The sequence below is a fragment of the Engystomops pustulosus genome, chromosome 4, assembly GCF_040894005.1.
Source record: "Engystomops pustulosus chromosome 4, aEngPut4.maternal, whole genome shotgun sequence".
Taxonomy (NCBI): domain Eukaryota; kingdom Metazoa; phylum Chordata; class Amphibia; order Anura; family Leptodactylidae; genus Engystomops; species Engystomops pustulosus.
In genome coordinates this window covers 14771950-14787273 of record NC_092414.1, presented here as the reverse complement: position 1 = coordinate 14787273, position 15324 = coordinate 14771950, and the positions used below count along the sequence as shown (strand labels likewise).

At 43.5% G+C, this 15324-nt stretch overlaps 1 protein-coding gene across 2 annotated transcripts in view; it reads right to left on the bottom strand.

Moving 5' to 3' along the window:
* Positions 1-15324, bottom strand: part of DENND2A (DENN domain containing 2A) — a 73194-nt gene that overhangs the window by 19260 nt on the left and 38610 nt on the right. For both annotated transcript variants that reach the window (XM_072145247.1, XM_072145248.1), the window contains exons 2-5: positions 12016-12102; positions 8789-9889; positions 5597-5721; positions 87-205 (exon numbers count right to left, since the gene is read on the bottom strand). In XM_072145247.1, the coding sequence (XP_072001348.1) occupies positions 87-205; positions 5597-5721; positions 8789-9889; positions 12016-12102 (1432 nt within the window). The remainder of the gene's footprint in view (positions 1-86; positions 206-5596; positions 5722-8788; positions 9890-12015; positions 12103-15324) is intronic.

Below are 15324 nucleotides of genomic sequence, written 5' to 3'. Positions count from 1 at the left end.
TTCCTACAGACAATGGTGGCGCTATTTCTGGCAAAAAAAAATCTACTTTTCATTCTTACTTTATATATAATAATTCCGTGTCTTACCTTGTTTTGGGATCCGGGGACAGACGATAAAGTGGCCGGGAAAGCGGGAACACACTTCTTGCCCAGACACCGACTGTCAGTTTCAATATCTTCGTAGGGATTTTCCTTTGACGGGGGATCTATGGGAGGGAAAACAGAGATTATTACACAAAATATATGCAAATATATTCAAATTCACTTGATATTATTTTTTTTAACCCTGTCAGCTCAATGTTATGGCCCCTATTGCCGAGAGCGAATCTGCAATAATTTGTCTTAAAGGGGATGTCTGCAGTTTGGAAAACTATCTCTATAAGGGCTCGTCTACTCCGGGCGCCTCTTTAAAGGGCTCATCTACTCCGGACGCCTCTTTAAAGGGCTCGTCTACTCCGGACGCCTCTTTAAAGGGCTCGTCTACTCCGGACGCCTCTTAAAGGGGTCTTCCAATGCTTTTGAATGCTTTTTTAAAAAAAATGATTAAAGTATCCAAAATAGACAACCCCTTTTAAGATTAAAGGGATTGTCCATTTTGAACAAATTTTGGAAACTTTTGGATAAGAACGACTACGACCACCAGGTGACTCATCTAGGTCTCGTACGGACACAAGTGACGCCTAAGATTTAGGACCAATGCCGGTGCTGGACTCTGCATACCCTGTAGATTGGTGGAGAACACACTCTACGATTAGATTGTCAGCTCTGTGGTCTCAGCATACAGCACCTCTATACATGTCTCCTATGATGTGAGTCATTGGTCAGCATGCTGCTATATACAGATGACCCCCCCGAAACTCCCCCAACCTTCCCCTTTATCCGAGGTCGTGCTCCCTTGTCACAAACGATTAAACTTTCTGTTTCCTCTTTGAAAACTTTCAGCTGAACTTTCATTTTTTCGTTATCTGGCGACTTGTTTGCAGTAGAAAAATGAAGCAAAGTCGCCAAGAGGGCGCAAGAGGGAGCACAGCGAGGTCAGGAGGCTGCTGGTAAAGGTCCCTCCAAAATGGTAAATCAAAATCAGCAACCCCCCAACAAAAATAAAAAACGTTCCTATCTCACCTTTCTTCCTGGCCATGGTGGAGATCTCCTGCACGAATGTCACCTGATCAGGAAGTGCCGCGCTACAGGTAGGGAGGGCCAAAGGGTTAATATTAGTTGTAACCGGAGAGGGGGGAGGGCTGTGCTCCGCATCCTGTTACCTAACCTGCAGCTTCCCATCTGCTGGTGCATATTTACCCTAAATCCGGACTGTCCCATGATACCGGTGACAATAGGGGTCAGCGACTCCACCCAGAGATGAGCTCTCCCGTATCTATCCCCGAGGAGGAGGAGGAGCGACCACGAATTATTAGAAACTGAGCACGCAACGACTTCAGTAACTTTTCTTAAAGGGGTGTAAAAAAAAGTTTCCTTCTTCCACAAACAGCGCCCCACCTGACTATGGGCATGGCGTGGTATTGCAGCTAAGCTCCTTTTTATTTCCATAGAGTTGAGCTGCGATACCGGCACCAGCCACGGTCTGGTGTGCCGCTGTTTTCGGTCATGTTTCATAGATCTGGACAACCCCTTTAAGTAACCATATTGAATTGGTCAAACTAACATCCCTTTATGAGTGGTATATAGTGCAACTGAAGAGAACTGGTCAAAACCACCAACCCCTTTAAGGGTGGTGGCAGACGTGGCGTTTTGAACCCGTTTTAGTCCGTAAAAAAAACGGACGAAAAGCTGAAAACGGACAAAAACTGATGCGTTTTCAAAAAAACAAATGCTTTTTTTAAAAAAACGGGCTGGGTAAAAAACGGCCCCAAAACGGGTTCAAAACGCCACGTCTGCCACCGGCCTTAGAACAACCAATCAAAGACTGTAGACTGAGGTGGTGCTCAGGTGATGCCTTTAGATTTCCTGATTTTTAGAGGACAACCCCTTTAAGGGTTTGCAAGAAGGAGACCCTATATAAGACGGGACAATCCCTTTAAGTAAACCAGACCTTTAAGAATGCAAACTGACAATGGTCATTCCACTAGTGGGTTGTTTATAGTGCAGGAGCATTACTGAGATCAAGACGCCCCATAGAGAACTGGTCACAATGGACAATCCCTTTAAACAATGTTCACATCAGAGAATGTAGAGGAAGGTGGCCCCCTGGTGACACATTTACATTTCCTGACTTTTAGAAGACAACCCCCTTTAAGGGCTTACAGGAAGATATCCTGTATAAAATGGGACAAACCCTTTAAGTAAACTGAGCCTTTAAGAATGCAGAATTCAACTTTAGATACAAGGGTTATGTCCTTGTCACAAAGTTCTTAAAGGGGTTTTTATCTACAATGGACATTTTTTAGGGTGGGATCACACGTAACGCTAGTGCTGCGTTTACAAACGCCGCGCCAGCGTACGCTGGGCGGGCCTCGGCCCGTTCGCATATGCGTTTCTATGGAAATGCAAGCTATCGGTAAGCAGAACCCGGTGTCTTGCTAGCGGTACGTGTGACCGCATCCTTAGGCCGCGGTCACATGTACCGCTAGGTGTCCGTTCATAACGTGACACTAGCGCACAGGGGTCGGTCCTCGGCCCGAACGCACATGCGTTTCCAGATAAACGCATGCGACCGGCTTATCAATCACATACGTTTCCCTAGAAAAGCGCGCGCGTTCGGGCCAAGGACCGCCCCCTGTGCGCTAGCGTCACGTTATGAATGGACACCTAGCAGTACGTGTGACCGCGGCCTTAAAGAGGCAAATAAAAAGAAGATGGGGGAGATTTATCAGAAGTGTCTTAGAGCAGAACTGTGCTAGTTGCTCATGGAAACCAATCAGAGCTCAGCTTTCATTTTCCCACAGCTGTTTATAAAATGAAAGCTGATCTCTGATTGGTTTCCGTGGGCAACCAGAACAGTTTTACCTCAGACACTTCTGATAAATCTAAAATTTTATCTAAAAGTTTCCGAACGTTTTGATTCACACAAAAGCAAAAAGTTTTTGCAAAATTTGAGCTGTAGGATCACCCGCCCCCTCTCTAGGGGCTTTTTACATCTCCCTCTTATACACCGCACCGGAACGTTTGAGTCAACAGGATGTGTCTGCAGTCTACTAACCTCTTGGCCTATGTAGCATCTGCACCACAAGTCCCAGCATGCCTTGCCATGTTAGAGTAGAATATATATGTCTTACATGTTACATTGAATGTCACGGTGTCAGTCTTCACTGCAATACTCGCATTATATTCATTCACCCGAATTTCTAGAATACGTTGCAGTGTAATGGATTGATGACCCGGGACAGGTCCTATCGCATGTAGATTACAGGTTCCTGCAGGACGCCGCCGGCTTGGAAGGCGCAAGCGAAAAGGTGAGAAGAATTTGTGTAGTTCAGGAAGGTCAAAACAAAGACATTCCTGCAATTCTACAAAAACATCTCCCCGGAGGCTGAGGATCCCGGAGATGGTCTGCACAGAGCCAGGTGGAGGCCGCTGTGAGGAAAGCAGTAGGAAGTGTAGATACTACAGGGGGGGGGGGGGTAGTAGGAAGAGCCAGGAATCACTGGGAAGGGGCGAGCACCCAAAAAAACGTATTATAAGGGTCCTGCTATGTGATAGTATCACATCTATACACACTACTACATCACTGGTACTACTCCACGGGCACTACTACGTGGATGATTATGTACTAGTCTATAGACACTACTATATCACTGATACTACTCTACGGACACTACTACGTGGATGATTATGTACTAGTCTATAGACACTACTATATCACTGATACTACTCTACGGGCACTACTACGTGGATGATTATGTACTAGTATATCACTGATACTACTCTATGGGCACTACTACGTGGATGATTATGTACTAGTATATCACTGATACTACTCTATGGGCACTACTACGTGGATGATTATGTACTAGTATATCACTGATACTACTCTATGGGCACTACTACGTGGATGATTATGTACTAGTATATCACTGATACTACTCTATGGGCACTACTACGTGGATGATTATGTACTACTATATCACGGATACTACTCTATGGACACTACTACGTGGATGATTATGTACTACTATATCACTGATACTACTCTATGGACACTACTACGTGGATGTTCATGTACTAGTATATCACTGATACTACTCTACGGGCACTACTACGTGGATGTTCATGTACTAGTATAGCACTGATACTACTCTACGGGCACTACTACGTGGATGATTATGTACTAGTATATCACTGATACTACTCTATGGACACTACTACGTGGATGATTATGTACTAGTATATCACTGATACTACTCTATGGACACTACTACATGTATGATTATGGACTACTATATCACTACAGGCACTACAATGTGGATATACTGGTGTATAGAGACTACTATGGCACTACTCTACAGACACTACTACGGAACTGGTGGTACATCAGGGGCACTACTACAAGGATGTACCAGTATATAGAGAGTACTATATCACTACAGGCACTACAATGTGCATGTACTGGTGTATATAGACTACTATGGCACTACTCTACAGACGCTACTATGTCACTAGTACTACTCTATGGGCACTACTACATCGTTTTACTGGTGTACAGATACTACTGTGTAACAGGTACTACTATATAGGCAAAACCCAGTGGTTGTAGTAGTGTTTGGACAGTATATTATCAATATTATTACTCAACAGATACTACTACGTGGATTTACTAGTTTATATAGACTATTATGCCTCTGGCAATACTCTATGGACTCTGCTACATGTATAGACAGTACATGGTCACTGGTACTACTCTACGGGGAACTATTATCAGGGTTGGGCCTAAACTTTCTGCCGCCTGAGGCGAGAACCCCTCCCCTCCTCCCCATTAACTAGTAACATATCATGTTATTTTTTTAGTAAATGGGCTCTCCATGCAGTGTCTCACACCCATGCTGACATCTGGTGTAAAGAAACTCTATTTTTAAGTGTCAACTTGTGCCTCGTAGCCGGTGACTGCACCTCTGATGCTGCCCCCCATCTTGCTGCAGGTGGTGCCGCCTGAGGCGAGAGGCTCAACTCGCCTCACTACTTTATCACTAGCTCTACCATACGGGCACCCCTACATGGCTGTACTAAGACACTGAAAAAAATAAATAGAAATATATTATGCCACACCCACATGATTATAAGCCACGCCTCTTTCCCTAAAAAAATCCCTACCTTTAGGAGCCAATTGACCGTTATGAACCAATTTTTGTCCCATATGTAGATTATCAGCACATTGTGATTATATTTTAGGGTCTGTCATGGACTTTTCCCCAAACCTAAAATTGAGCTGCAATACCTCAAACAACCTGAGGACAAGTGTGGCGCTGTTTTGAGAAAGTATGTTTATCTAGACAAGACAGTTTTTGATGCATAGATACTAATTGCTAAAGATATTGTCAAACTTAACAATCAGCACCCAATCAACTGGCCTTGAATTTCTTCCAAATTTTCAGTATCAGAGCCAACAGAAGCCCCCAGTCCTTACCTAAGCCCCCAGCCCTTACCTAAGATGTCTTCGTAGACGTTTTCCTCGGATAAAGTGCGAGTGATGGCCAGCTTGGTCTGCGCGTACCAGTCCACCCGGCCGTTCTCTGACGACTGGAGGAGATCTTCGAATTCGTAGGATTTCCTGATAAGGAGACAGAGAAGATGTGACAGCCAAGGAGGAGACATCTGATAGTGCCAGAAGACGGAGAAAAAGGAGGAAATCTTCAGAAATGATGGCGTAATCGGTGGAGGAATTTAAAGGGATCCTACTCAATTTCTATACTCCTAAGCTCCTTTAACTTGGGGGACCCTTCATTCTGGAGTACTGACTGAGCACTGTAACCTTAAGCGATCATGAGAATGGGGACTGATATATACTAATATACTGCCCCATACCAATGGATTGTTGATGTGCATGCTCAACCAGTGCTCTGTTCACTCTATCAAGTCAACCTGGCCAACCATCACCTTTAACAGTGAGCTGTCTATTAATATCCTTTAATGGGCGCCACTCCACTGATTCCAACGCAGTTGGAATTTTTTCTCTAGCCCTTACCGTTCCTGAGAAATCACTGCTGTTAGTAGTGGTGCCCAATGCGCTCTCTCTACTGTCAGCTGGGTGGTTCCTGGGTCAGAACCACCCATTTGACAATAGAAGGCGCTAACTAATTGCTAAAAATAACAGCCCTGATTGCTCGGGAACGGTAAGGGCTAGAGAAAAAATTCCAACTGTGTTGGAATCTGTGGAATTGTGCCTATTATAAGATGCAATTGGGAGAGGCGGTGAAAGGTTCAGCCATCATATTTAATAGACAGCCGTCTCTCATTAAAATATCACTAAATATATGTGGTTCCACTGATTCCAATGCAGTTGGAATTTTTTCTCTAGCCCTTACCATTCCTGAGAAATCACTGGAGTTAGTAGTGGCGCCCAATGCGCTTTCTCTACTGTCAGCTGGGTGGTTCCTGGGTCGGAACCACCCATTTGACAATAGAAGGCGCCAACTAATTGCTGAAAATAACAGCCCTGATTGCTCGGGAACGGTAAGGGCTAGAGAAAAAATTCCAACTGCGTCGGAATCTGTGAAGTGGCGCCTATTAAAAGATGCATTTGAAAAACGTGGTGAAAGGTCCCCTTTAATTAGCATTTCCCTGTACTATGATTTTTCAAAATTTCAAAAAATGGTGCTACAAGTTTAGAAGTTGCCCAAAGAATGCCAATCTTTTTGGACAATAAAGAAGGTGTTGCTATACTTTTCGTTCTACTTGTACACAGGGCACCCATGGATTATAACTGGCCAAATTATTTAATATGTATGGGTGGGCCCTAAATTTCCACTATAGGTAAAAGTTGTCGGAATCAGGCTTCAGTTATTGACGTAACATCCCATAAAACCCCTTTAATGAGTCTATTCTTGACATTTCCCCCATGTTCACCGCCAAACGTTATGTAAACGATATTTACCGTATTAAGCTCTAAAACTAATTAAAATCACAGATTCCTGGCAGCGCCCGCCTCCAGGAAGGGATTGCATCAGCATAATTTATATGAGATGTATAAACTGGTTTGTTCCTCAGTAAATATACTTGTAGTTGGTCTTAAAGGGAAGCTAACACCATTTTTTTCACAGCTGGTGACCGGTTGCCATAAAAACCTACTAACTAATTGAGACCCTTCGTTTTGATAAAAATTGATTCCCTCACATAAACCGAAAATCAACTTTGTTATCTTACCTGACATACATTCAGATCCTCGGCAAGTCAGAGGGGGCGTTTCCTCCCGCACTCACCAATTACTACTCCTTCTCACCATTCAGCACTTCATGTCATATGACCAGAGTGATGTCATCTGAGGTAATTTACCCACTAGCATTTGCAAACTCTACCCCATGTATGTATCTGATCACATGAAATCACAGAAATCACATGGACCTTTACTCCTCCCCATCCTCCATGGCGGCTGTTGTGATTTCATGTGATCAGATGCATACATAGGGTCAGTGGCGTAACTAGGAGTGGCAGGGCCCCATAGCAGGCTTCGGCAAGGGGCCCCCCTTCCCACTTAAAAATTATACATATTTGTATACCCACACATGCAAGTTACAATCACACATTTGTACACGTATGCACATATACTCATATAGAGTATATACAGACACACACAGTGACATTTACAAACACACAGCATACATACACACATACAGTATATGCAGAAGCAATACGCCGTATACACATACAACATATACACATCACAGATGCAGTATATATACATCACATATATGTTTTATACATATTATGTTGTTCAAAGTGCAGCATAATGTGGATATAATGATGCACATCCTCCACTCTTTAGTGTGTCAGATCGGATGCTGGGGCCCCCTGGCACTGTGGGCCCCATAGCGGTTGCTATGGCTGCTACCACTGTAGTTACGCCCCTGCATAGGGTAGATTTTGCAAATGTTAGTGGGTAAAGGTGACATCACTCAGGTCAAATGATGGGAGGACTGCCCCCTCTGACTCATTGAAGATCTCAATGTATGTCAGGTAAGATAACAAAGTTGATTTTATGGGGATGTGAGGCAAACAATTTGTAACCAACATAAGGGTGTCATCTAGTTATTAGGACTCTAGTGGAACTTGCAAAAATGTGACAGGTTCCCTTTAAAGGTGATTTCCAGTTTAATAAAGTATTTGTTTATTACATGGTGATGGCTCATCCTCAGGAACCCCCATTGATCTTGAAAATGGAATGGAAGAAAGTGTGGACACTGACCAAGTTGGGTCCTAGAGGTCTTTGAAAAGTTGTAAAGTGATGACCTCTGGTCACAGCTATTGGCATGACCAAAAATTTCTATGGACTCCGGTATCCTCACAGTTCTACTTGATGCTCATACCAGTCCTAACTGGTTTTCTGTCTATTCTCCGGACCCATTGCGGTTCCATGGCCAACAAACTCACTAATAAGATATTCATGATATATTTATATTTTTGGACATCCCCCTTAAGGCCTGTCCATCTTAGGCTTACTGCAATAGTAACCCGAAAAAAATATATTTAGGCCCATTGTCGAGAGTAAAACAATTAGTCATTGTGGCATCTTAGACCAGGAAGCCCCCAACCTTCCTTCCTGGAGTATTGATGGTCACACATCTAAGAGCTTGAGACTTTGGCTATTAATAGGCATAAAAATTTCAGTAAAAATAAAGTACCTGTGGTCTCCGTTATTTCTGTGTTTGCTATTCCAGAGTCTTCTGCTCACGGCCGATGGTGGGGGAGATGTGGGTAGAGGAGGTGGAGGTATACAAGGAAGTGGTGGTAAGTCTCTTTTCCGAAGACCAGTTCTAACAGGACCCACCTCCCCTTCATGTCGGAAAGTTCTCCTTGGCTTGGGTAAGGGGTTTATAGGTAACGTCTTCTCAGGTGCCCCAGGTTCTGTATATACATTGTCCACATTACTGGTCCTTCTAGATGTTCTCCCCTCTCCCACTGTCCCAAAAATCGGCTCTGCATTCTCGGAATCCGACCCCCATTTAGTTTTTGACCCTGGTCTATTCTCCTGGTTCTCAGAGTCTACTAAAGATTGGGGTGAATAATAAGTTCCTGGTAATTGTGGTAGTCCCTCTACTGGGCCATCCTTCAAGGAACGCTCAAACTTTTTGACTTGGCTCAATACCGTAGCTTGGTCCTTCTTGGCGTTGACTTGCTCCTTGCTTTCTATGCTTAGGTTGGTTTCCTTCTCAGTTTTTTTCTCTAGTTTTATAGAGTCTTTCTGCTCAATGTCCTTGTCCGTTTCCCAGCTAAACATCCTCTTAAAGCTTCCTTTCTGACGGTTCTTGACATCTTCTACGTTGGTATCTCCAAAGGTAGTACCAAAGGAATCCTGCCTCTTCACAAGTATGGACTCCTTTCTGCTAAGGACTGGGGACTGCGTCTCTCGTTTACCTTCCCATTCTGAAATCTTATCTTTGATGCTCGATGTTTTCTTCAGTGTGATCTTTTGGGGTAGCGGAGAAGACTTGGTATTGGATAGTTGTTTCTTAAGTATAAGTCCTGGATCTTTGACATTAATCTCCATCATTGGATCATTGATGGTCATTTTGTTGCTGAGCATGTTCTGCCGTAAGCCTTTTGTGTCTTCACTTCTTGGCTGGTTCTCCAGACCTTTCAGAGGACTTTTTCCCAGAAGAATGTCTTGATGATACTTTACGGAGTGAGATTTATTTACAGTTTGACTTTTTACACTCAAGTGGAGCTGAGGACCTTCAAGTTTTTTCCAAGTCCCAGAGTTTTCTTTACCTGCAGGCGTCACCCTGGTGAGACAAGACACAAGTTACCGTCATTGAAGTCTACATTTCTCAAGCTAATTTTTTCGGGATCGTTGATTTGTCTAATAACTTACACTAAATAGGTCTTTAAGGGATGACAATGGGGATGAGTCTCGAGTAATTACTTTGGGTTTACGTCACACTACATAAAACACAGTTTCCTTGGGACACAACGTCAAACAAAGAACATTCTGGTGGTCATGGATGAAGACGGTCTAATAACTTACTGAAGGACACTAGACTTAAAACCATTGACTTGAGACTGATTGGCAAAATGGCCTTATATTTCATTCTGACGGTTGACTACTTATGTCTACGACAAAGAAGGAGATGGTTGGATCTCAACTTGACTGATCAAGTTTCTAGATGTTTCTCATAATCTTCCACATCTAGGTGACCACCAAGAATATGACATGACGAAATGTTGGCCATATAAGGTAGACAGAAGTAGGTGCTTGACCAATCATTGACCGAACGAAAATCTAGTGAACAAATGCTCCACCAAAGTGATGTCCTTCAGGCTCATCAAACATGTCCAGGAGAAGATCCTACAAGATTCCAAGGAAATTTGTTTCAGAAAAAGATATTTTGAAGGACTAGCGACTATTGGATGGAAATCTAAATCTAAGGTGACAACTTTCGGGGGCGATGACAGGGTTAGGAGTGTATTGCTACCATGACCAGAAGTCTTCAGAGCAAACTTAAATTTGGGATAACCATCCATCTTATCGGAAATGTTGTCTTTGCCGGAGGGTCTGTCGGACCTAGATCAACCCCTCAGGAGATACAGCTAGCAACATTTTCCTGTCTCGTAACCAGTCCCCATATATCATATATGCAGTCATTACTTTTTCTTTCCGACATTTGAAGTTTTTCACGGTATAATTTATGACATGACTTCTACTCTCCGCCCTTGGGTTATAGTGAAAGGTGAAAAGAAATCTAAAAAGATGATTTATGGTCAAAGATAAAATGTCTTCTTCTCATACACCGCCCCACTTGTCCATGGGTTGAGTCTGGTATTGGAACCTGAGGACCACTGAGGTGTTGTTTTTGGAAGAAGCTGGAGTCTACAGCTGGAGATAAGGGGCATGAACCAACTATAGAGGCTACACCTTCAGGTCCATAAATAATTTTAACCCAACCATGGAACCAAAAATGTGATGGGTGGTGGTGCCAAAGGGCAAGTACCTTCGGCCAGTGGTCTACAAGATAAAGTGGCTTCTTGGCATCTGCTCCAGCACCAATCAAACATAGACATGCTCTCGTAGTCCTACTCTTGCTCCGCAACTTTTTATACCATGACTTTTTTATTGTTTTTTTGTCTTCTCCTTCTATAAATAGCCCCGTAAAGTGTTAATGAACTCTATAAACATCCATTCTATCACTTCCTGTGGTCTCCCGGATAAGAAGAGGAAGCCGAGAAAAAAGAAAGAAAACACGAAACGCGTCGACAGCAGATCCGATTCTGAATATGTGTATGAGTCAGCAGATGGTCAGAGAGAAAAGAAACCACTCTCGACTCTCACATCTCCTGGCTCCAAACTCGAAAAGCACAGTGGAAAAAAAAAAAAAAGTGAAAACCCTGACTCGTGAGAGCGAGAAAACCTCAAGCCACAACCGCGGTGGAGGATGGGAGGAAAAGCGGAACGACAATGGGCACACAGCTTGTTCTACACTCTGCAGGGATAGGCTGGACCATACCATTCATACAGTACTACTATAATAAGGGAGCCTCAAATTTCCAAAAGAGGGGTCAGGCTGACCCGAAATGCGTAGAATTATTCACATACTCAATTTTTTGCTTCAGTTTTTCAAAAACCAGAGATAAATTCTCAGAATTTTTTCAGATTTAGTAAAACTGTAAATCTGTATCGTGCCTGCACACAGTCCATGCTCAAAATCCATAAAAATTGGCGCTTTCCCAGGTTTATCACTCAATATAAACCCCACCCTATGTCAAAATGCCAACGACAAGACCGAACCAGTTCACGACATGGCGGTGCTCGTGTAGTAAGACACTGGTACAGGTATTTTAAGTACATGTACAATTGTAACGGAACCCCGGCTGTGAAAAATCGGATCTCAGTTGAATTTTACATCGGACTTACCTGTGCACAGTGTGATTCTTATTCCTGGTCACCTCAGCTGCCCGTCTCACGGTCATTGTGTCAGCATGTGACTTCACACCCGCTCCCCTGTAACAATACAAAGTGGGAATGTTATCATTCTGGTTGTCATTTTTGCCAAATTTTAACGAAAAAGTGTCACATCTCATAGCGTCCCCAGGGAGGAGGTTACATATCTCTGTCACAATGTTGATTGACATACCTCATGTGGTCACCGTTATGCTCCTGACCAATTTGCTGTTGGTTTTTTCAAAATCCGTCCACCCGTTCAAAAGATATAACCCCCGGAAGTTTTATATGTGAATTATCTCATACAAGTCAAGAGGGTGGTAACCTTTTACCAGCACACAGAGACACGCCCCCGAGGAGATAACAGATTTTTGTTCACACTTACGATGGCCATATCTTTTGAACGGTTGGACGGATTTCTAAAAGACAAACGCCAAATTAATCGGGAGCACAGCAGAAATCACATGAGGTAGGTCATTCAGTATTTAGTATTCGGTGACAGGTCCCCTTTAAGTGTTATAATGTAAATATAAATTTACATCGGACAAGCGCTACGGAATTTGATGGCGCTATATAAAGATTATTATTATTATTATAAATTTGAAACCCTTTCTGTTAAGAACCCACAGAATCTTCATGGTGTCACGGTCAGGGCTAGATTACTGCAAATTTGCATAAAAAGGGGTGTTCCCAGGCAGTTTTGGGGTAAGACTTTAGGGTGAGACTTTTAAAAAAATATTTTGAGTAAAGTAACTTTAATTTTGTTCGAGACTATGACACATATGGGTCAACCCGAGTTTCAATCCGAAATGTTACCGCCCACCTGACCCCGTGAACTCAGCTGTTTATTATAATACATTAACCCCATAGCGCAACTATAAAAAACACATGAAGCGCTCGAGTTACAGGCAGGATTCCTGTGTAACCTCAACTTCCAGCTGAGTACACGGCTCTGCCAAATGGATCTTCCTGCTTCGGTGCACCGTTCCGCCCAATTAAGTGTTGTAGGGCAAAGCTGTAGTCATCCCAGAGCGGAGGGTGGATGACTTTACACCCCGCTGCTAAAACCTAAAATCGTGCCACTTCATTGCACCCTGGTTATATAACCAGGACCCTAAGCTCCATACTGATATAATTAGTCAAAATAGTAGGGGGGGGAGAGGGGTACAAAAAGATCAAGGAATCCGTCACTGGAAGGCCGCCCACATAGAGGGGGTGCAGAAGACAAAAACAGAACTTAAAGGATCAGGTGTTTGGAAAAAATCATGGACAACTCAAGGATTATGCAGATTCTTGGCCAACGAAGACCTTCAAAGGGGAAGAGGACACTACAAAACACATCATGCCTTCTTAAAGGGAATTTCCATTGTGTGGTTTTGAGGTCCTGAAGTCACTAAAAACAAGAGTATGGAGAAAAAAGAGAGGAGGGGTAGGAAGGGGATGCGGCTGCAGAGTCTCACCAGGAGGAGCAATGTGAGGGGAGACATCTGATTGGCTCTGGGCACATAGTACAGCTCATACATCACACCAGGAAGGACCTGACCATGAGGAAAACATGGCAAGAGAGCAGATCCCCAAACAGTGACAGGGGTTGGAAAAGGACCCTTAAATAGTAAAGTTACAAAATATTTGTAGTTAAAAATCTTGTTGGCTAGAGTCACCACTAGTGGGAGCTCACTGCATACAGATTCATTATCAAGCTCATCTGCACCCCCCAGAGGTTAATACATCAATTGGAATCATAGGTTCCACCTATCAACCCAGTTCTAGTGATCGTAGGAAGGGGGTGCGGCTGCAGAGTCTCACTAGGAGGAGCAATGTGAGGTGAGACATCTGACTGGCTTTGAGCACACCGTACAACTCTTACATCACACCAAGAAAGACCCACCCACAAAGAAAACATGGAGTGGTGGGAAAAGACCCTAATATTGTAAAGTTACATAATATTTGCTGTTAAAACTCTTGTTGGCTAGAGCCACCACGAGGGGGAGCTCACTGCATACAGATTCATTATCAAGCTCATCTGCACCCCCCAGAGGTTAATACATCAATTGGAATCATAGGTTCCACCTATCAACCCAGTTCTAGTGATCGTAGGAAGGGGGTGCGGCTGCAGAGTCTCACCAGGAGGAGCAATGTGAAGGCAGACATCTGATTGGCTCTGGGCACATAGTACAGCTCTTACAACACATCAAGAAAGACCCACCCACAAAGAAAACATGGAGCGGTAGGAAAAGACCCTAATATTGTAAAGTTACATAGTATTTGCTGTTAAAACTCTTGTTGGCTTGAGTCACCACTAGGGGGAGCTCACTGCATACAGATTTATTATCAAGCTCATCTGCACCCCCTAGAGGTTAATGCACCTATCAACCCAATTCTAGTGATCATAGGAAGGGGAGTCTCAGCCGAATAGACAGGAGATAAGGAGGAGGAGCAAAGTGGGGGGAGACATCTCATTGGCTTAGGGCACACAGTACACCTCTTACATGAGAAAGCGAGAGGAAAGCGATGCACAAATCAGGCCAATACGTGACAATACAAGATATGTTCCAACAATAATCTCTTTATTAATGTAAACAAAACAGACAAAATTACCATACACAAACATCTAAAAGCATTTAAAACAAAAATATACAAAAAGTGACCAATGTGGAGATCCCGGTCTGGATCGTCCACAAAAACCTCTAAGTCCAGACACAAAATATTGTCTGTGCACCTCTACCCAGTTGGTGTGAACCTATAATGGATGTTACATACAATGCTCCTAATGAACTAATGGTAAATCATGGGCAACATGCTGCCCCAAAAACATGCTCTAATGAGGATCAGACAACCTCTAAAGTGCAAGTGCTACCAATGTAACAACTATGTTTACCCTACTGGTAAGTGGAAAATGTATATGAAAATAAAAAGAATATTTTGTGAAAAAACATGAAAAAAGTGCTGAGTGCAAGTGGGATGAAGTTGGGGATCTTACGGCATGTAAGGTAAAAAGATTCGCTCCTGTATGGTAGGTAGAGCATTGGGGACGCGGTGGGACTGGAGGTACACGGCTCCCCACGCGTATCGTCGTCCCAGGGACGACTTCCTCAGGGGTAGGTAACCATGGTCAAAAGACACTCACCTTAAATAGGCCCTCCACTAAATTGTACAGGCGGCGCCAGTGCTGCATGAGCCAATCTACATGAAAATGGAAGTGATGTATAGGACCGGAAATAAGGCTGGCGACGGAACAATGCGCATGCGCATCCCGGCCGGGATGTACGACATAGTAACCAA